Here is a 23211-nt window from a genome sequence, read left to right on the forward strand (position 1 = left end):
CATTCTCCGAATAATGCTCCGGGAGAGGCAAGGAATCAGTAATTACCATCCTCTAGAGGGGCATCAGCAAAAGTTTCTAACCCCCATGCCATAGTAAAATTAACACGTGCAAACCTGCCATTAGTAACACACAAGAAAGTTCGAGGAAGATAGTTTATGTGAGGTCAAATCACCCCCCACAGTACTCAACCAACCAACCAGCCCATCTCATCAGCCTTGCTCTATAAAAGAGAGGGCGTTGCACCCCCTAGAGCTGTAGCCCGGAGGCCAGGGTGGGCTTAGTGCATGCATTGGCTAGCTGCTCCCTCCTCTCCTCTCCACCGTAGATAGAGCGCCGGCCGGCCTTTTCTTCGGTTCTTCATCACTGATATAGATAGCTTCCATCTTTTTGGTCCACTTCCCCTTCTTGCATGTTCTTGATCTCTTCTCGATCTAAAACCCCCGATCGATCGATCGATCCTAGCTAGCATCCTTGTTGTTTTTCTTCCCAAGGATCTACGAGTAGCTAGCTTCTTCTTGCAGATTTCATGCAAAACTAATACAAGTTCTTCCACTTCATTCCCATCCTTCTTTATTTCTTCTTGCTCTCTTAATTCTTCTCCTCCTACTCCTATCTAGTTTGACATGGAGAACGTTCTGCTGGATCGTTCTTCCGGAAGCTTCGAGTACCCGAAGAGGGGCGTCTATGGCGGGAGGCCGGCGAGGCCGCACGGCGCGTACGGCTCCTCCCGCACGTGCCCGCAGTACCATCACTTCCAGAAAAGCGGCGCATGGAACTCCGCCCCCGCCCCCGCTCTCCCGTATGCGTACGCCAGGCCGCCGATATACTCGTCGCCGTCTCTCCCTCTCCTGCCGTCCAACCAGCCACCGCTCCTGCCGCTCCCGCCCACCGCCACCAAGTACGCCACTTTCCCCTACCCACCACCTCCGACACCGCCACGTGCCGTCAGGCCGGCACCGCCCACGACCGTCGCGCCGGCAGCGGCGCCCCCTGCGGCCTCACGCCAGCTGAGCCAGAGAGACAGGAGGAGGAGGCCGGCCAAGCCGCCGACCGCAGAACCGGCAAGGGAGCAGAAGAAGAAGAAGCCGCTGGAGCGGGCGGCGCCACTGCCGCCCGCGCCGGCGGTGACCGAGGCGCTGGACGACCTCGAGCAGGAGCTGGCCCGGAGCTGCGTGCAGGACCTGCTGCACGCGCTGGCGCCGCCGCCCAGCAGCCTGCCGCTGCCCAGGTTCTCCCTCGTCGTCAAAGCGTCTCCCCACTCCGCCACGGCCGGCAAGGTGGTGCCGCCTGCCCCGTCCTGCAACGCTGAGGCGGCCGCCGCCGACGGCCTCCGCCGCCTCCTCCGCCTCTAGTATCGTGACAATCACCCCGCCGCGCCGCGTACGCACGTACGTGATCCCGGCGTGCCGTTGCTACTGTTAATTATTTCCCTCCAATACTATTATTTCCTGGCTGGGAAAATACGTACCACTACTAGAAGACAAAGGAAGAAGAGTTGTGTGATGCTGGAGCGATGGTCGGTGGCGTGACCGTGATGTGGCCGTCAGATCGATGGACGCGGTGCGAGATGGGGTCCAGCCGTCGACCGATTCAGGTGAAGAAGATGATGTTGATTAAGCTTTAATTGTGTGGTCCTACTAGATATATATCTAGGGTTTACGTACTGTACGTTACGTGCCTGCGTGCGCGCGTATGCTCTTGTTCTTGATGGGGTGTTTTTTGAATTACCTTGTATCAAGAGATTAATTACTCTAGTAAGTATAATGTATGTGGTAACTTAAAAAAAAGAGTATAATGTATGTGGTGATGTTTATGTGTTACTTAAATTAAATCTCGTGCTTGGCGAGATATTGGCGCGTGTACACATTGTTTTTCTTGTGATCTTTGTATGCATGTATGTATCCGGTGGACACTATTAGCTAGACATCAGTTATGAATGGACAGTTTTATCTCTCTTTTTTGCGGGGTTAAAAGGATTTCATTTTTCTTCCAAGTCCCTTTACCCCATCTCGATGTTTTAATTCTGAAGACAAACAGTAGCATTTGAACTGAAATTTGGTAGTGGAAACTATATAGATGCACACATGTAAGCTCAATCTGAGTTGTTTCATGTGATAAAAGAAATGCCCCTTGTTCCACTAACAAGATCAATGTCTCCAGGACATTTTTCTTTTCTTGAACAAGCATCCGTTTCTAAATGTAAGGTGTATTATTCTTTCAAAGGTCAAACTTCTCTAACTTTGACCAAGTTTATAGACAAAAATATCAATGTCTAAAATACCAAATCATTATCACTAGATTCACGATGAAAATATATATTTTTATTTTATTTATTTAGTATGGTAGATCGTTATATATTTTGCTATAAACTTGGTCAAACATAGACAATGTTTGACATTTTGAAAAACTAATACACCTTATATTTAGGAACAGAGCGAGTATATACAAACATGCGCAGAAAAAAAAACATGCACACAAAAAAGAGGGAGTATATAAGAAGAAGGTCTTCTCATCGAAGAGGCATGCATACCTGTGTTAGGGGCATTATGAATTTGCCTTGTGGATATAATTTTCTTTTGACAAAGTTTATAGGTTAAAAAACAATAGCAACTCAATTCCAGTAGATGCATCATGAAATGCTGTTATACTACTATATTTATTTGGTATTATAGGCGTTGGTCTATTTTTCATATAAACTTGAATAAACTTTAAAAGATTGACTTAGAAAAAAACTAATATTCCTTGTGTTTGGGGAAGGAATGAATGGAGTACTCCAAGGAGTAATTACCAGAGTCTGAGCACGGGCCTTCTCAGTTAAGACATTCTTGTGTTTAGGGGCATTATGAATTCGCGTTGGGAGCACACACAGAAAATGAAGGAAAAAAAAAGTGAAACACAAATAATGGATATATTGATCATGTGGATTGAAGGATGGTAGACACGCACACGCCTTTATTTTTTATGTAAACTAGCTAGCTAAATTAAACTCAAAGTGCTATTGCAGATGCAATCAGGCAATCAACAAACAATGTCATATTTTCCTCGAGAAAAATCGAGTATTATAAGGTGCATATGCGCGCCACCACATGTGAGGAAACATTCAAATAAATGATACTCCCTCCGTCCCAAAATAAGTGTCTCAACTTTGTACTAGCTCTAGTACAAATTTGCACTAAGCTCAAGACACTTATTTTAAGACGGAGGGAGTATATTATTACTATGTTTTTCCTGTTCCCACCTTTTAAAATCTTGCATCGGCCCTAAGAAGTTTCAGGCCACTCCAATTCCTAATTTATAAGTTACAGAAAATGCAACACTAAAGATATTTTTATCCTATATCACTGTATAGTCCATTGTCCCCTGCTCTTTTGCTATGTATTTCTCGAACCGGGGTGCCATTTTCCAGTTACTTGCATTATGGAAATGACAAGTAATCACTATATTGAATGAACAGGTATGGAGGAAAAAGAATACAGGAGTCGCCACTAGCAATCAGCTAGAGACTAGGCCAACAAAGAAGACCAACTGGGCACCTTCCGTATGCTGCAAAGGAAGGCATCGGATGGTTCACGATACCAGCTGGAATCCAACACCACCAAGGCAGCAGATGCCATATGCTTCCCAGGTAGCAGGTGATGCCCTTTAAGCCTTTTGACATCCGCTGCATTATACATTAAAATTTTCACGGCTTGTTCTATTGCTGCTCATCTCAGTAAGCGATGGCGAGGAGAATCTGTGATATCTGTAGTTATCTGAAGAAAACACCGGCAGCTGTGGGTCGAGAGTTGGTGGTGGTGGGAGGTTCCTTTGTGCCGGCAGTGGTGGTACCCCATTGAACATGAAGTCCTCGCCGCTATAGCTGCAAAAATGTGTGCATAAGTGCAACTATACAACATGTTTAATATGGGCTCACAGTTATGCTTGGGGTGACAAAAAAGTTCTCCTTTATACTTTGCTTTCCATTTATTTGTATGCGTTGTGATTTCTTTGAGTGGGGGAGTTGAATTTTTTTCATGTTAGGCATGCTCACCTTTTCCTTTGAAAGCTATCGGCATCATCTTTGCGAGTCACTACAGGAAGGATGCTATCTTCCCTTGGAGTAAGAGACCAGGGACTTGGCACAGCAGGTTCGTTCGAGAAATATCTTCTCCTGATCAACTGAAAGATGCATCCCAACAGCATTAGCAGATGAAAAAAAAGGAAGTATGAAAAAGCAAATCAATGAAATAGTTGAAACAAACCATGCGGAAAAACTTGGTCACAGCTTCTTTGTCATATCTTGCTTCTTTGGCAGCCTGCAATCAAAGGTTAGCATGTTATGCAAAAAATAACTGAAATGACAAAGAACGAAAAAAGATGGCTGTTCCATAAAAGAACGTAAATTGAATGTAGAGCAAGAGATGAGCAGAAGGTATTCAACAAGAAACCTAACCGAGATGAGACCAGAGTTCCCAGGAAAGCTCTCTGTGAGCGGAAGTTCTTCACTGCGAGGAAGAAGACCCCGCTTTTCAATCCATTGACGAGCAAGATCAACAATACTTCCACTTCTGACTCTAGAGCCATCGCTTGGAACAATATCCACTTTGTTAGCAATTACAAGGTAAGGCACTGGAAGTCCTCCTGGTCCACCAGATCCAAGTATGGCTGAAAAGGTGCCTGTTTCCGCAACTTCAACTGCCCATTTATTCAAATTTGTCTTGGTCTTCCTCTGGGAGAGGTCATAAACAAAAATGACACCTGACGGACAATGTTGGGAACAGTGAATGTTGTATTTGAAAGAAAAAAAACTGTTGTAATAAGTATTTCTCTATGGATCTAAAGAAGAACGAGTGTTTCTAAGAGGTTTCATCAGCTGAAGCTGCTGAACTAAGTGGAGCAAGAACAACAAATACAAAAGAGCTGTTACAATCTCAGGACTTAGGCATTAGCAGCTGCAAATATAAAAACAAATCCTTCCCTTGAAGGGTTTTTGGGTCAAATAACAACTAAAATAGATCAGCTTGCTCATACAGTACGAAACTACTAAAGATAGGCCGTGCTGGGTACCAAGATATATAGAGCAGTAACACGCTGGTAATTAAGAGAAAAACGTCATTTACCATTGATTTGTGTATAGAAAATCGAACGACAAGCTTTGTAGCGGTCATGCCCTGAGACATCCCAAAGCTCAACAAAGAAATTCCTTTCAGCATCATTACTGATGTTATTAGAAGACCCCCCTGCACTTCCACAAGTAACATGCTGAAATAATAACAGTGACAATGTAAGTGGATTTAAAAAAGTGCAAATGGTACAAGCTGGGAAAGCACAGAGCAAGAGCACCTACTTTAATGCCCACCGCACATCCTACTGTCTGAGCTGGTCGAGCAATAGCAGATCCTTCTAAGATGAGATGCACCAGTGAAGATTTACCAACACCTGAGAGAAATAAGAGCAATATTAAAATTTAATACAACTGAAGAACCACCATATTCAGAAGAGTACAACAGCATGCAATTATGGTGTGGTTTTTTGACTACCGATTCTCAGGCGCATACAAAAGGTTCAGCCACTGTTGGTGTAACAGAGTAACTTGTATGGGCAGTTGAGCACAGTTCAGAAAATACAGTAGAAGGTTGCATTGAATATATTTTTTCTGTGTTTCTAAGGGCGGCGGATGCAATAAGGAGCTTATAACAAATAAATAACCAGGTTCCACGCATGGCCCTAGTTCAGATTTTACTTGGCATTGCTTCATGTTGTAGTCCAGATCATGGCATGACGCATAGCAGGACAACATCACAAATTGCAGACACCACAATACTTGTTTCAGAAAAAAGAGAGAAAATCCTTCTATACCACTGAATACGGCTATAGTCCGTAGTTGCCACAGCAAAACTCCCTATTGCAGTTATCTCCCCTCCAAGACCCAAATATTAAGTGCATTGAAGCATATGTGAAACGAAGGTTGCACTTGGTGATCTTTCGGTCAGATTTTTTTTGCGCCCAAGGAAAGGATTTTCTAAAATTGATTGGCGTGCTTACTGAATGATTTGTACATACAAAAAGTAAACAAATGTAGTGGTACAAGGGCAAAGGGACGAGTGTCTCCCACTCCATTAGGCCTCCCAATCACCCACATCCAAGCAGGAAAAGTTCAGAAGGATGGACCATTGTCCCGACCCAACTCACAACACTCCTTTCTGTACTCGATTTGTTCACCATGTGTGATCCGAGGACGAAGGCGGAACCGGACACTGACGAACAGGCTCTCAATAGGCAATTCACGATCATCAATAACACATGCCTATTCTACGTTCTCCCAATCTCACGCCATTCGCCGACCACCAGAGGTTCCAGGGAGTCACAGACGGGACGGGAGGCACGGGGAGGAGAGGACGGACCTGAATCGCCGACGACGAGGACGCGCACCTGGCCGAAGGGCCCGACGCCGCTCTGCTCCCGGCCGCTGCTGCTGCTGCTCCGGGCGCTGCTGTCCTTCCAGAACATGGCCGCCGGCGCCGGCGCCCGGCACGGCCGCGCCCTCAACGAGGCTAGATCACGAGAGCGGTGGGCGCGATTCGAGCCGCCGGGCGGGCAGGAGGCGGCGGCGACGGAAGGAATCTCAGGCGAGGAGGGCTGAAGCACCAGCCGCGAAGGAGCATTCCAGTTTTCAGGGGGGTCGTGGCGGGTGCGAACGATGGCCTGACGCTGACGGGAGAGACGAGAGTTGCGTTTGGCGTGCGTGTCGGTCGATGCTCTGCTCTTCTCTTCTCTTCTCTTTTCTTCCTTTTTTATCGGTTGGCGGATTGTGATGGCGATGTGAATCTTACGCGCAGGATTGACCTTGGATTAAAGAATGCACGCTTGGATCCTCTTGGCCGTGTGGCACATGACGCCGTACAGTAAGTCAACATCTGAGATCTCCTGCATCTGATCTGACACTGGGGCGCATGATCTAGCTCGGGATTGTTCTTTCCTTTGACACGGGATTTGCTGCGCGTATCGGCCAAACGCGCACTGATTGCTTGCGTCACACACACGCACGGCGTCGGCGAGCATGCAACTTGCTGTGCTGACCGAGGAAATGGAAGCGAGCCAAACAGTAGTAGGCAGTTGGACTGCGCAGAAATAACGAACATGGCCAAAAACACATGACCCAACCACTCAGAGGTACTTCTGACGTTTTACATGTTGCTCTACTATACTAGCTCCGTAACTAAATATAAGATGTTTTTGCAGTTCAATTTAAACTTCAAAAGCGTCTTATAGTACTTAGTTACAGAGGTAGTAGTTCCTAAAGATCTCTACCAAAACCCCTCAAAAGAAAAATCTCTCTACCAAACTAGATTACATCTGATATGAGATAGATCAGCATGGTTGTACTTTTACCATTCTTCTATCTCATCTTCATCTTCTTCACAGTTACTCCCTTCAGCACCAAGCATATCAATGGAGTTTGGGCCACCTGCGACGTCGTGGCGCGAGGGGTTGTTTCTGGCCATATCATTGTGGGGGCTTATCCATCTCTCGAAAGGCCTGAAGTCAGTGACCACGTCGGAGAAGTTGCGAGAACCAGACGTGCTGGACGGATCAAATCTTTCTTTAAGAATCAGACCCTGCATTGTTGTTTCCAGCAAAACGAAATTACTGATCATCAGATGCCAGCTGACAAACATGAATAGAATGAAAATGGAAAACTGATCAGCGCCACACTGATCTAAGTACAGCTATGAACTTTCATCAGCACGGTACAACATTAAAGTAAAATGAGATTTATATATTCAAATGAAGAGCACCTGGATGTCTCAAAAGTCTAGAACGAAATTTTATACATGATGACTTCAATCAAAAAGAAGAAAAATGTGATATCAGCATACAGTGACGCTCACGATGTATTTTCTTTATTACAGAAGACAACGTGCACAAAGATGGATACATAACTCATTTTTCAAGATCAAGTTAAATGCATGAAAGGTAGCATGGTGTCAATTACCTTTGTGGATCGAAATGTACGCTCAATTTGCCAGACCTTCGGGCTGCGTATTGTATGCCATCTGCTTAGGTCAAATCAGAGAAAAAATTATTAGCCCAGGATCCTTAAAAGAATTGTATTGATAAGCAGGTACCTTGAGGGTGAGGGATGTGCATTTCCAAAAAGAACTCCTCGTGCTGCAACAGAAGCAGCAATAAGTTGTGACATGTTTTCTGACTCATTTGATTCATTTACAGTCCAATGAGCCGATGCGATTGGACTGCCAGCAAGAAGGCAGTCTGCCTCACTCAAATATGACATCACAACCCATGCATCATCAACAGCATCATCGTCGATGAAATCAACAACTGTAAAACATCAATACGAATTCATTAACAACTAAAAAATAGTGAGAACGTACTGTCAATAGTTGAGCACACTATTTCCTATAAAGAAGCTAGAGTCAGGGTACAAAACTAGAATTTAGTCATATTAGAATATACCAATTATATGGCTCATTGATTCATGTTCATGTGACCGGCAGTGATGCATGACAGAAGTTAACATAAATACAGCATGTTTAGTTAAAGCAGCAACTTGTCTATAGCGCCCTACATCCACATGAGTATTTTTGGTAGTTCTAGAATCACTGTTTCACAAATGAGCATGAGATCAACTGGCAGCTGTGAGCCTCTGACAAGCATAATTGTGCAGTATACAGTATATCGCGCGAAACCAGATTGATGTTAAAACTATCATAAAACTACAGGTTTAAGGACCAATTTCCCAGAACTAGATATTTAGGGGTCGATTGTATCTCAAAAACTACGATGCTCTGGGGTGCACCTATATCGCCACCTGGTCTGACCATCCGGGCCCATATGTTGCTCTCAAATTCTTGATCATTTCCATGCTGAAAATTGCCATGTTGGATCAGAGGTCAAGTGATTTGGCTTACTAGATGGAACCAGTCCAGGATTAGTGAGCATGACGTGTGAGTTTGGGCAGGAATTTAGTAGTTTTGCGATAGCATTGATCCCTAAATTTGCAGCTTTGTGGAATCAATCCTTATCTCTGCAGGTTTATGTTTTCACCTAGTGTTTTCATGAAATTTACTCCATAATACATGATGTTGCCCGACATGTACAATCAAGTAAAACTCATATGATGTAGCCCGCCATGTACAATCAAGTAAACTCATATTCAAGAGCGAGCATAAGATAAAAAGAACAAAAGCAAACTCATATTCATAATGCTCCTTATATAAGTAGAGCTCTCTACTGTTTACCATTTTCATGTAGAAAGTCAGCAACAGTCCGTACTTTTCCGTGTGCTTGAGAAAGAATCATCTCTGGAACATCCATTTTTAGTGGATTCCTTCTTAGCTGTTCTTTGAGAGAAAATGAATCCAGATCTACAACACAAAATATGACAAAGGTTCAGAGACCAAAAGCTAAGTTATATATAAATGATGAACACCGCTCTCCCACACATGCTGAAAAACACAACCTTCCATCCCATAGTCCAGTAAAAAAACTGTTAACCCAGGCAAAAGGTACAAAGTAGACTGTACTGGTGTGTAGCCAGTAACCACGATTCATTATCGAAAATGTGGAATTCAAGACATGGAAATCAAGTAAGTACTCCCTCCGTCCCAAAATAAGTGTCGTTGATTTAGTAAAACTTTGTACTAAGTCAGCGACACTTATTTTGAGACGACAAAGTAAATTAAGGAAAATGAAGGTAATATAAATCAAGCACAAATTCCAACCATGATAAATGCTGCAAAAACAGACAGGAATAGCCAAACGAAGAAAATATTCTACAATAAACAATAAAGGTACATCACTATAGAACTTATATGTTAAAGTTAGATCAGATAGACTGAAAAGGATGTGTGGTCATTGTTCAATAAACGACTGTATAGGTACAAAAGAAACTAGCATAGAAAATGAACTACTCCCTCCGTTCCAAAATAAGTGTTGTGGTTTCAGTTCAAATAAAACCACGACACTTATTTTGGAACTGAGGGACTAGCATATAAGATGGAATTCTGTCTAGTTCAAACAAGTCAATTAGAAAAATGTGAATAAATATGTTCCACGAAACAACCTTCAGAAAAATAAAGAATATATAGACATTTCAATTTAAATCAATATATGCTGTTTTAATTAACCACACCGCGAAATGAAGATCTATTTGAAAAGGAACCAAAGTAAAGAAGAAAATTGTACAGAAGATGGTATAATCATTACGTACCAATGTTGACATCACCATGTGTTTCCCTTTTATTGTGCAAAAACTTCCCTAATGCATGAAATAATGTAAGTGTCTCATCCCTTCCGCATGGAGAATGAATTACAGAGCCGAGGCCATAACAGTCCTGCGCTGGAGCTAGAGTAGCATGACCCTTTAAATCCGACAAAGAAGCACTTATTGCCAATGCAGAATCTAGCCTTCGTGGATTAAGACAATAGTATTGAAGAGACATTATCGCATGTCTGATATCACCTCCACAAGATGTAGCAATTTGATGCACTAATTCTTCAGTTGTGCCAGAGCTTTCTTGTTTGCATATCCTAAGAAGAATTTTTTTTATAGAACTTACGGTTACCGGATTGAAAACAATCTGCATAGATATTAATGGTGCACTATGAGGGACATGCACCGAAGTTCAAAAACTTGTTACCATTATGATAATAAAAGCTGCCAAATAAAATCTGCAGTTATAGTTATACTGGGCAAGTGTACCTTATGAGCACCAGCACCTTGAAGCAAGGACTCAAGTTCCTCGGAGTTCCACGTTGCAGTATCATTAGCCTCATTTTTGTGATGGTGAGTAAGTGAAATGACAGTTGGTATTTGAGTACTTTGAATTAGTCCTGTTAAACATTTCCCCAGTCTTGCAAATGAAGCTTTTCCACTTGTTACAGGGATGTCATCAATCAGAATGATAATTAGCTTTTTTGGGGATCCAATGCTGGTTGGAGAAAGCAATGAGTATTTCCTTATCTTGTTCACAAAATTTTCAAATTCTTCCAACTTGGATACATACTCAAGTTCTGCAAATGGTCATTGAAAAGAAAAAGAATAATCAATTAATAAAAGGCGCTCGCGAGTCATAAATGGAAAGCTGATTACGTACTAGACTACTAAATAGTAAATCATGAATACAATAGAAGTGCATGGACTTTGACCATACTTTTATCAGAACATTATCTTGCAGATAATTTGCAGACTAAGGGAGAAAGTTTAGACCTCAAAGATAGGTTACCTGAATTAGCATGCACAAGCTCAGCCCATAGTGTTGGTACTGGGGTTGTCCACTCACATAAGTCAGCTCCTATCTCAGCAGCAATCGCTTTGACAGTTGCCTGCGGTAAGCAACAAGTAGTAAATTATCACTTATCAGTTAATACTTCAACAAACAAAAATACTGATAGTTAATTATCGTGTTCTTCTCTTAGCTTAAGCATTGAGAAGTAACATCCTCCTTGGCAAATGAGGAGATGCAAAAAAAAAAAAACTACCACAAACAAAAGAAAAGGAGTACAGACAGTTGGAGGATGCATTTGTGTCGACTAAAAGCCACTAGCATTCATGATATCATTTCTTTTTTTAGAGAAAAGGGGGTGCTGCACCGCAGTTCTGTTATCAATATTATTTCAAGTTGGGGGTGAATTCTCTTCTTTTTTTTCTTTGATCTGCTATTACCCAAAATGGGTGGTATTTCAAGTTGGGCATGTATTCTCCTTTTTTTGTTTTTACAACAACAAAAAACTTCTAACCTTGTATTTTATCCACTACTACCACAAATGGGTTGGATTTTCAACAGGTCAAGTAGAACCTGGATTCATGATGTGCCATATCATGTCACTAAGAATCAAAATGCTACCCCAGCTGATTTGATACAATTGATGACATGCCTTGACTATTTATGGTTCCGCAAATGAATATGAAATACTGTGAGAATACAAGCATGAAGGAAGTACATACAGATTTTCCAACACCAGCTTGGCCAGTAAGGACAAGACTCCGTCCTCCAAATGTTCCCTGCAAATTTTGCATATGCACTGTCAGTATTTCTCTATTATGAAAAATAATACTCCCTCTGTAAACTAATATAAGACCATTTAGATCTAAACGGTCTTATATTAGTTTACAGAGGTTGTACATAAAAATAAGAAACGGTAACTAATTCATGCCTAGAAGTTCAAGGTGCAAGATATATTTGGTAAAATTTGAATTTAAATCCCTTTCTCACCATCACAGGCAACAATGGACTGATTCAGAATGTTTCAAGTTGAAGAGGTTTCTAGGAGTAGGCGTGGAAAATTGGGGGGGGGGGGGGGGGGGGGGGGGGAGGGGGAGTACTAGAATCTTGAGGTGTTCTAGTGCACTAGGCCTCCAGTTTAAACTTCAAAAAGCATTTACAAAATCTAAAAGAAATTAACAGCATGTACATACCATTTCATAAATTTTTAGAATTTAAATTTCACACACAACTCAAGAAACAAAAAGGACAAATTGGTCTGTGAATAGTGCCACAACGATATATTGATGCTAGATGTGAATTGGTACTATTAATAGCCTCATCGTCCTCTTCGTTAATGAAATTGTGAACCAAGTTTGGATATGCGTGTATTATCTTTATGCCACTAGTTAATCTGTTAATGTCAGAATTTTTTGTGACTTTTAGGTGTGTTTTTATGGCCTAGTGCACTGGTACACCTCAAGGATGCAAGTGCATTCTACATGCCCCCAGAAAATACTAATCAGTGACCGTTCTAGGTACTGATAAAAGCAATCAATGCCAATTTGAGAACTGTAAGTGGAAATAACAGAAGAATAGTCCCATCTGGTTTGCAGTAGCTTATCTTCTGATTATCCTAACCCATCTCATAGAGTTAATATATCATGACCTCGGTGAATATGCAGATTATCCTAAACATATTCCACTAAGTTGGAATTTTTTTCCTATTCAGTGCATTCAAAGAACAATCACCTTTGGTGCCTTCAGCTTTTCTTCCAACCAGTTCTTTACATCTTCAACCTACAAGGAGACAAATGAATATTACGCATAGAAAGTTCCTGCTCATTTTATAAACTACTGTTTAATGTACAGATTATCACAAAACTGTTTTTGAGGGTCAAATTCACATAATCACATGTGCAGGGCATTTTGTATCTAGCTATAGGATCAACCATGCGCCAAATTTTCCCATCTGACCTGACCACACAGGGGCCATCATGCAGCCTCTCCGTAGCGATGCACGAGAAACCCCTCTGGACCACTAACCCCACACATACTCCTGCTGTCGGCATGGTAAAAATTTGAGCAATATCTTCACTGAGCCGTCCATACCATATCCAAAGCAGCATATGCACAATCTTTAACACCAAAATTGAGCAATATCTTCACTGAGCCATCCATACCATATTCAAAGCAGCATATGCACAATCTTGAACACCAAAATTGAGCAATATCTTCACTGCATTGATTGTTCAGAAAAATTTCTGGACACAACATGGGTACATTGCTGCTGAAAGAAATCATAATGGGTCCGGGCAGTCAGATTGGATAGGAAACTGGGTGTGTGGTTAAACCCATAATGATTTAATATAAAATACCCGAAATCTGTAGTTCTGTGAAATTGGTCCTTAAATCTGTAGGTGTGTGATAGTTTTTACATCAAATCTGTACTTCTGTAAAAGTTACTCTATCGCAATGATTGAGAATCACTCTACTGGTCTATGAGTCAATACAAGGGTCTCAACTCAACTGGTTGGAAAAGTGAGTGATTAGTCGACTGGTCAAGGGTAACATTGCGCAACTCAGTGTACAACAGCCCATTATCAGATTGAGCTCACATCAGATCAAGCCCATCCTGAAGGAGATACACCTCCTAGCGAGCCCGGATCAACCCTAGCTCCCTGTCTTCCTCAGGTCAAGCCGCTGCCCACTGTAGGGGCGACTGAAGGTTGTCACCACCACCAAGCTCAGGCCTCAGATAAGTGAACCCCCTCCTCTCCTTCCTCCTGCTCTGCTCTGCGCTCCTCTCCTGCCTCTCACGCCTCGCTGTGTAGGTACTATCTAGTGTGCAGCTGACTAGCAAATAGTTAGATGATTAGTATCTAGTATGAGCAGCATGTACATGTGTTAGTTGTGTAGTTTATCTTCATATGAAATTGTGATTAGCTTGTGGACTCTGATTCAGCAAGTAATTGTTTACATGTGCCTCTGGCAATCTGATATCAAGATACTGTGCTTCTGATTCAGCATGTAGCCATGTAATTTTGCCTCCCTCCTCCAAATTGTGTAGCATAGGCTAGTAGTTGTCGCATTTGTAGCAAGTCTAATGCAAGGCCAGTATTTGACTAATCCAGTAGCAGATGAGACTAGTCACAGATAGTCTATGAGTAAGTACGACAGCAACTCGACTCATAAACCTTGGTTTTACGCATGGTGAAACTCAACTATGAACAACTTCAATTCATACATCAACACCCTGATGCAGTACAAAGGTTTTGAAAGCCAGGACGCTTAATGCAAAAATATATTTACAGATGGTGCAGTACCTTAAGAGATTAAACCAAGCAGGTCCATCACAGAATGAAATAAAACCAATGATATAGACAATATGCATATCATAATATATACTCCCTCCATCCCATAATATAAGAGCGTTTTTTGCACTAGTGTAGTGTCAAAAACGCTCTTATATTATGGGACGGAGGGAGTATATATGTAGCTACAACAGAAAAGTGACCAACCTTCTTTTTGTGAACAGCAAGCTCTCCCGATGAGAGTGGTTTATACTTGTCAATCCAAAGCTCTTCCGTTTGACGCATAGACCCTGCCTAGAAGTAGACTAATCAACATATTTAAAAACTTACAGGGTTATAGACAAAGGTAGCTTTACTTATGTAATAATTTTGCTACATTTTTAGAAACGACAAGAAATAAAGGCATGAACATGTCAGAATTCTCTGGAAGAAAAATCTTGGTAATCTACAAATAGGAAAGAGAGGAACTATTAACATTACTCAAGAATAGAAACCTATGTGGGCTATATAGTGTAAGTATCCAGATGGTTGAGATTTTGTTATATGGCTGATTCTTGCACGTCATTTCGCTGCTTGTCCATGCCGCAAAAGGCCAGGAAAAGTCAAGTCAGCAAAAAAGGGGTAAAAAAAATTGTCTATGGCCATGGCTTAATGCACAACATTCATCCCAAAGTAACAGAACACTTTATTAGCCAACATTTATATTCCTTGCAAGAGGATCCTGTGTGGCTTAAATAAATATAGAACAAGTTCTCTAAGCAGCAAACGTAATGATCAAGTATGAAATCAAATTAAACATATGCTGGAAGTGATATGGATAACTGGTTTCCTTTCAAAGGAGCCTCTTGAGCTGCTGAGTTATTCGAAGATTGCTGAGCCCAATCAAACTATATAGTCTTCCATACATGAAGATTTTCACATTGACACTATCGTGTCTGATACAAAAGATCACTGACAAGTAGGTAAGCAACACAGCCTACAGGACAGCGTCTCATTTCCCAGATGTTCTGTTAGCGTATTATTTAGAACTGTGGCAATCATGAAATATATACATGCTGATGTAGGCAAGCATCATAGCTCCGGTACTGCAAAGAACATCTAATTGAGCATATGTCCAGTGTTCTAAAATCTATATAAAAAAGGTTGCAACTTTAGGGAGTTTTATCAAGTACCAAAGAATCCATGATTTAACTGAGCTACACTGTACAAAACATAGTCAATTGAGCAGCTTAAATATAACACTATGTAAACTTCCCAGTCAAGTAGTGACGAAACAACTTAGTATGTTGAACAATGAACAGCACCCCACTCAAATAGCAATGCAATTTGTGTTGGTTTAACTGGCGCGCGCGTGTGCGCGCGCGCGCGGGGGGGGGGGGGGGGGGGGAGCTCGAAAAGGTGTTTGTATCGTATGAATAAAAAATGGGAGTTGGCTAGGTAAAGTACCTGACACGCCCAAGTCATTTAGACATTCCGAAAAATCTTCAGTTAGCATGTCGAATTCATCCTTTACAAGACGAGAGAACACGTCAGTAAAGCATCGAGCTATTTTAACAGGAGAGACATTTGCAATAAATCAGCTTGTAGCTCTGGTTGAAATCAGGCTCAAATCTCCTTGTAAGTTTAAGATCACTAATCATACAAGAGCGCAAGTTCAATCTCAAGTGGTTGTCACTGATAAGAAATATATCTACATTCTGCGATATCTAGTTCAGAACTCTTGTCAGCAAACACTGCCACTTATTTTATTGCCACTGAAATGAACATGAAATGGTATACAAGGGTTATTTTTTGTTTGTGGTGGTGGGGGGTAACGGTGATCTAGTTTTTGAGCTAATGTTCGCATCCAGCTAATGCAGAACACAGGAATCGTGAAACTTAACTATCAACAAATGCATCGACCCAAATTTGAGTTCAGAATCATGACCACTGAAAGTAACCATGGGTACCCAATCCGATAAGTCAGAGTATATCACATTCCTCTAAGATCAACCGGATCACAGTACTAGCTACGCGCACCATACAGCATTTGTAACTGCAAGCAGAACTGTAACTCGAGTTTAGCACCTTCAGGGAGCCGGACAGCGCGGTTTCCGAAGCACGACGGCGCCCCCTTCCCCCGCTGCTCCCGCGCCGCGGCTTCTTCCTCGAGCTGCTCGGCGCCTGCTTCGACGGCGGCGCCGTCGCGGGAGTCCTTGTCTTGCGCGTCGACGGGCCGCGGCTAGCCGTGCAACGGCCCCCGCCGCCATCGTCGTCGGAGGAAGAGGACAGGACGACGAGCGGCGGCCGCTTCCCCATTGGACGCGGCGGGGGCCGCCCGTGCCGATGACTAGGGATTAGGGGTAGAGCTCGGGAGACCGCCCGGCGAGATGGCGGGGTTCGTCTTTGCTCCGCCGCGCGCGGTGGGGTTGGGGTTTGGGTCTAGGCGGGGATGGAAACCGGCTCGACAGCGGGAGAGAGAACAGACGGCTTGTGGAAGGAAGCGATGGGGCCAAGTGGGCCGAGCCAGGGCATCTCTAACCGTGAAAAAGGGTAAAACTGGCCCTTTGGCCAAAGTTCAGCACAAAATGAATCATTTTTCAAAATATTCCATAAAATGACCTTTCTTGCATGACGCCCGCATCCGGAGCGCCATGGTCGACCGCACGATGCCTTAATCAAGGGCGTCATACTGGTCGCCGCTGACTTGCCACGTTGGCAGGGCCTGGTTACATGGCGCCCCAGGCTAGGGCGCCATGCTCAGCAGCATGATGCCGCAGTCCAAGGCGACATGCCCCTTGAATCCACAAAAATAGGTGGCCCCTTCCTTTCCCCCACAAACCCTCTCTTTTCCCCCTTCTCCAACCCGGTCGCCTCACTCATGCCCCTCCCCAATGCCCACAAAATTTCGTGGATCGAAGCTTCAAATCGGTGATTTATCCTCCTCTTCGACCCATCAAGATATTCTCCCTCATTCCTCCTCTTTTTGTTGGTTGAAATCTCTACGTTGTGGCGAATTGGGGAAGCCCTAGGTCATCCAATTTTGCAATTTTTGTTGATGCATTTTGGTGTTTATGATTGCAGATGGCGAGGATCATGAATGTGCATCATGTGGACTTTGTGTCCTTTGAGAATGGAGATGCGAAGTGTGGTGACCCGAAGAAGAAACCGGTAGTGATGGTGTTTTCGACAAGTCCTAGACTTGAGGAGGTTGTGGTTGAGTTTCGAAGAAGGTTGAATTGGATGGAAGAAAGCGATATAGTAGACTTAATCGGAAGGTATGATGTTAGGTATGGGCAACATATTCATTGGAAGATAATGCCTCTTGACTCTGAGTTTCATTGTAAAGCATATAAGGAGAGTGTGTTGGCCTCACAAGATAAAATCATTTGAGTTATTTGCCACAAACGTTGTTCGTGCTCGGTTGCAAATTGATTTGAATCGGTTTGCGTCTTCATGTGATGTTAGAAGCCCGGTTCTAGATTCACCACATGTTAATCCGGATGTGTATAACACAACAATGAGCCAACCTCCAATGACCCAACCTTTGAACTCCGTCGGGAATGACCAAGTTAATAATGAATACTTGCACGAGTTTGAGGGTGATGAATCGGAGGCTTATCTCCGTGACCATTATGTTGGCAATGTGGAGGCAAATTGCATGGAAGAGGACATGGACCATGACATTATATATGAGGATGGTTTAACGACTAAAGAAGCCAATGCTTTTAAGAAGGCAATAGGACGAGGTCACGAGACATCATTGTTCCGTGATCTAAGCCTAGCCGACAAGGCGATTGTTGATGGTGGCACAAGTAAAATTCTTGCACCAATGTTAACTTCAAAGCGAGATACCGGGGCAAGTGTGTATGGTGTTAGTGAAGGAACAATCTTTGAAAGCTTGGTATAACTTCAAGTATGGGTGAAGGACTACGCGGTTAAGTTTCATCGACCATTCTTTGTAGACAAGTCAAACTCCAAGTTGTGTTATGTGGTTAAACGTATGGAACACAAGAATCATTGCCCTTGGGTTATCCGTGCAAGATGTGTCAAAGGCAGGCCGCAATGGAAGATTACAAATTCCGTGTTTCATCACCGATGTAGTAGCAAGGATATTGATGATGTTAATGTAAAGGATGATCACCGTCAATTGACCTCCAAATTCATTGCATACTGATTTTCACCGTCCATAAAGATACTCCCGACATATCCCATTAGGGCATTGATGGAGATGGTGAAGGAGGTCTTCAGGTACACGGTAAAGTACGAGAAGGCATGGAAGGCCAAGCAAGCCACCTTTAACATATTGTATGGTGGTTGGGAAGAATCATACAACCGCCTCACGATGGTGTTGAAAGCGAAGGCGACAGAAAATCCGGGCATGTACTATGTGGTGGAGCCAGATGGCGTGAGAAGAAGGATATACAACGATGCAACCATCCGAATATTTGGACATGCATTCTAGACTTTTGAGCCATGCATTAGGGCCTTCAAGCATTGTAGGCCGGTTATGTCCATTGATGGCACATTTCTTACCGGCCAGTTCAAGGGCACATTGTTGATCGTCGTTGCTAATGATGGTGCTGACAATTTGGTTCCATGGGCTTTCGCTTTGGTATCGGCGAAGAACAACTCCAACTGGGAGTGGTTTCTTAATCTAGTGAGGACCAAGGTAATTGGACCTCAAAGAGAGGTTTGCATCATCTCAGACCGCCACCCATGGATACTCAATGCAATGGAGATTTACATTCCAGGACATCCTCGCGTGCATCATAGGTGGTGCATGAGGCATTTTGTGTCTAACTTTTACTGGGCATGTGGAGACAAGGAATTATCTGACCTTTCCATGATTGTTGTCTCGCATTCACCACTAGACATTTCGAGAAATTGTGGGACAAAGTGTATGTGAAAGCAAACAATGGTGGCAAAGATTTCCTAAATAGGAACCTTGTTGATAAAGGAAAGTGGGCACGGGCTTTCGACAATGAAGGAGTGAGGTACGGTGACATGACAAACAACATGGATGAATGTTTCAACATGGTGCTAAAGGGTATCCGTGCATTGCCCATGACGGCAATAGTAGAGTATACATTCCAAAATTTGAATGTCTATTTTCAGAAATACAGTGAGAAAATGGCCAAGTTGATATCTAGGAAAAGCAAGGCCAAAAGGATGTATAGAAAAGGCAATGAAAGCTCAATCTTATTGAGCTTGTGCTTGAACTCCTGGATATATATGTCATGCTCTCGATCCCATTTTTTATACTATTTTGCTTCATCTTGTCGAGATTGTAGAGCATTTGAAAATTGCATTTTTGTTACTATATGGAAAACAATGGAAAAAAACATTTGACATGCTAAGTGAAAGGATCGATATGGTTGACTAGAGGGGGGGGTGAATAGGCAACTACCAATTTTTAGCTTTTCTTTACCAAATTAAACTTTGCATCAAAGTAGGTTGTCTAGATGTTCAACTAGGTGAGCAACCTATATGATGCAATAACAACAAGCATACAAGCAAGCAAGGGTAGAAACACTAAAGAGCTTGCACAAGTAAAGGTAAGAGATAACCAAGAGTGGATCCGGTGAAGACAAGGATGTGTTACCGAAGTTCCTTCCTTTTGAGGGGAAGTACGTCTCCGTTGGAGCGGTGTGGAGGCACAATGCTCCCCCAAGAAGCCACTAGGGCCACCGTATTCTCCTCACGCCCTCACACAATGCGAGATGCCGTGATTCCACTATTGGTGCCCTTGAAGGCGGCGACCGAACCTTTAAAAATAAGGTTGGGGCAATCTCCACAACTTAATCGGAGGCTCCCAACAAGACCACGAAGCTTCACCACAATGGAATATGGCTCCGAGGTGACCTCAACCGTCTAGGGTGCTCAAACACCCAAGAGTAACAAGATCCGCTAGGGATGAGTGGGGGAATCGAAAATCCCTTGGTGGAAGTGTAGATCGGAGCCTTCTCAACCACTCCCGAGCAAATCAACAAGTTTGATTGGCTAGAGAGATAGATCAGGCGAAAATGAAGCTTGGAGTATTTAATGGAGCTTGAGCAATAAATGGAGCTTGGGGGAGAGAAGAGGTAGGTGAGAAGGAAGAAGGGGACTCCCTTTTATAGTGGGGGCAACAATCTCGTTGCCCCCCACCAACCAACCCCGCACAGGATGGTACTACCGCTGAGAGGGGGCGGTACTACCGCCAGGACAACGGTACTGCCGCGCCAGCCAGCGGTACTGCCGCACTGGGGAGACAAGTAGGGAACGGACCCAAATGCGGTACTACCGCGGTGGTAGGGCGGCACTACCGCTCCTAGAACGGTACTACCGCCACTACAACCGTGACTAGTGCCGCAAAACCCGACACGAGAAAAAGACCTCTCGAATCGAGGCGGTAGGAACCGGACTGCCCAGCGGTACTACGGCAGTGGGGTCAAGGGCGGTAGTACCGCTGTGGAGCGGTACTGCCGCTTGTGACCCTTCGGCCGTAGTACCGCAGGCAGTGCGGTACTACTGCTGGGGCGCGCGCGAGAGAGAAGAAATCTCTCAAAGAAGCTGAGGACAAGGCAGAGGTGCCAGGCCCCTAGCGGTACTACTGCTGTGGAGCCACGGGCGGCACTACCACTGCAGAGCGGTACTGCCGCTTGTGGCTTCTCAGCGGTACTACCGCTGGGTGCGCGGTACTACCGCTTTGACCCAGCCAGGACAAGGAAGAAAGAGGAGAGATCTCTTCAATGGAAAGGAAATGCTTGGAGGGTGAGAAGCTGATGTGTACGTGATGATTCCACCCATGCAAAACCCCAGCGGACCCTCTCTTGATAGTACGGTGCCCTCTATGCAACTAGTCCACCGAGAAAGAAACGAAAGAGCTACACCGTCTTGAAATACACTCCGAGGGGAAGAAGGCGTCTCGTGCCAGGGGAGAATCTGTGAATAATTCAAAGCACAAGATTAGTCCGTAAACATGTTGTCATCAATCACCAAAACTACCTTGAGAGAGATATGCCGTAACAATCTCCCCCTTTTTGGTGGATTGATGACAACTAGGGATTTGCGCAAGGAAAAGAAATGAAACGAAGAAAACTAAGAACTACAAAATATAGACGGGCTCCCCCAGAATGTGTGCACCTAGAGATGGCACGACACACACATTCGGAACACCCCCCCCTATATTTTATAGTCCAACAATACTAAGCACAAGATATATGAGAGAAGTGAATAAACAGGACAAGCATGCATCTCACAATAAACTACAGTACTCTGAAAAGACATAAGTAATAAGGTAGCGATAGGGAGCATATGTCTCACACCATATGACTAGAACTTAGGTCTCACACCAAACCAAACCAAAGAAGGAACACACAAGAAGCACGACACAAGAAGCAAATCCCTACACTCTCTCCCCCTTTGGCAGCGAGACACCAAAAAGGGCATAGAGTGACACTACGACTCCAGGTGATGGGAGGAGGAAGATCTCGAACATCACATCTCTGCATCTTTGTCGTGGGTCGAAAACTGCTCGGCATCGGAGTCGGTCCAGTGGCAATTCTGATGAATCCAGTCCTCCTCTTCAGTGATCTGACCCTCAGACCCACTGGCAACTGTTGCTCCCATCTGACGCATGAGCTCCCTGTGGCGCGTCCTGGCATGCTTCTCCGCCACATGAGTCATGTACTGACCATGGGACTCCATGCAGAAAAGCTTCTTCATCTTGCGCTTAAGCTTCTGTGCCCATGACGGTTCTGCACTAGAGGGGCCAAAGTCCTCCTCATGAGCATCGGTAGCAACCTCACCCTCGGTCCCCATGGCAGCAGCAGCAGACGGGCCCCCTGTGGCAGCAGTAGCAGATGGACCCCCTGTGTGAGGCGCTGTCCAGTTGTCCTTCTTCCTCAGATGCTTGATCTCATGAGAAACCAAGTCTCCAGTCTCTAGCAGCACTCTGGGATAAGTCTGTGCCCAGGCCCTCTCAATGAGCCTCATGATGAATGGACCATAGATAGGACACTTGCACTCAGACACGGCAGATAGAAGTTCAGACCACATGACATGAGAAATATCCAGGCTCTCTCCAGTGCTTGCTTCCTTCTCATGCTGACAGAAAAGGAGCATGTCCACAAGGTAAGAGTGGACCATATCCAGATTCCCGATCCGAGGGAAGAGAGTCCCACAGAATATGCGATGAAGAATGTCCAGATACGGAGACAGCTCATAGGTCTTCTTCTCAGTTACTGGGTGAACTTTCACAGTGCAGTAGGGCCAAAGGGCTTGCTTGTGGGTGGACGTAGCATTGCGGTGAGGGCGGAAACCGACAGGAGTCTCAAGCCCGGTATCCACCACATCAAGTAACTCCATGAAAGCCTTCCACTTGACAGAAAGCAGCTTGCCATTGGTCATCCATGTCAGAGTCCTGTCGACATCCGTCCCAAGATGGACGGTGGCATAGAATTGAGCCACCAAATCCGCATCGAAATCCTTGTTGAATTGCATGATCCTGAGAATGTTCAGCTGAGTGCACATCTGAAGAGCTTCGCCAAAGTACTCCGGGTCCTTCTCCATAGCATAAGTGTCAATGGAGCGAACATCAACAAAAAGATTCTTCTTGGCCTTGATCACATCAAAGTAGATGGCAAACTGAAAACGGTTCCAGAACGGGCGGTTGACCAAAGTGGGTTCTTGGTCGACCGCATAGGGGTTGCGGCGACGCTTCTTC

General features: G+C 44.0%; 3 protein-coding genes across 9 annotated transcripts; 1 reads left to right on the top strand and 2 right to left on the bottom strand.

Moving 5' to 3' along the window:
• The first annotated feature begins 245 nt into the window (after window positions 1–245).
• Window positions 246–1863, top strand: LOC125552304 (uncharacterized). The gene has a single exon (XM_048715800.2). It carries the CDS (start codon window positions 625–627, stop codon window positions 1351–1353), a length of 729 nt encoding a protein of 242 aa, XP_048571757.1. The 5' UTR covers window positions 246–624; the 3' UTR covers window positions 1354–1863.
• A 1345-nt stretch (window positions 1864–3208) lies between these two features.
• LOC125552307 (small GTPase LIP1) lies at window positions 3209–6773 on the bottom strand. Of its 2 annotated transcripts, none has more exons than XM_048715809.2 (7): window positions 6385–6773; window positions 5328–5419; window positions 5101–5220; window positions 4434–4709; window positions 4243–4296; window positions 4032–4159; window positions 3209–3860 (listed from the first exon to the last, which is right to left on the bottom strand). In XM_048715809.2, exons 1-7 carry the CDS (start codon window positions 6488–6490, stop codon window positions 3668–3670), a joined length of 969 nt encoding a protein of 322 aa, XP_048571766.1. In that variant the 5' UTR covers window positions 6491–6773; the 3' UTR covers window positions 3209–3667. The 2 variants fall into 2 exon arrangements, with proteins under 2 accessions (XP_048571766.1, XP_048571765.1); XM_048715808.2 differs by having other exon boundaries at window positions 4434–4738; window positions 5101–5242; window positions 6385–6760.
• Window positions 6774–7056: 283 nt separating this feature from the next.
• Window positions 7057–17006, bottom strand: ATRAD17 (RADIATION SENSITIVE 17). Of its 6 annotated transcripts, none has more exons than XM_048715801.2 (12): window positions 16590–17006; window positions 15969–16029; window positions 14730–14812; window positions 12961–13008; window positions 11952–12008; window positions 11230–11329; window positions 10707–11017; window positions 10215–10584; window positions 9244–9369; window positions 8110–8323; window positions 7977–8037; window positions 7057–7599 (listed from the first exon to the last, which is right to left on the bottom strand). In XM_048715801.2, the coding sequence occupies exons 1-12, from the start codon at window positions 16818–16820 to the stop codon at window positions 7369–7371; spliced, it is 1893 nt and encodes a 630-aa protein (XP_048571758.2). In that variant the 5' UTR covers window positions 16821–17006; the 3' UTR covers window positions 7057–7368. The 6 variants fall into 6 exon arrangements, with proteins under 6 accessions (XP_048571758.2, XP_048571762.2, XP_048571760.2 ...); XM_048715805.2 differs by having other exon boundaries at window positions 14730–14816; window positions 16590–16729; XM_048715803.2 differs by lacking the exon at window positions 15969–16029 and having other exon boundaries at window positions 14730–14816.
• Window positions 17007–23211: the final 6205 nt, after the last annotated feature.

Source organism: Triticum urartu, chromosome 4A, assembly GCF_056163025.1.
Source record: "Triticum urartu cultivar PI428250 chromosome 4A, HENAU_Tu73, whole genome shotgun sequence".
Lineage (NCBI taxonomy): Eukaryota > Viridiplantae > Streptophyta > Magnoliopsida > Poales > Poaceae > Triticum > Triticum urartu.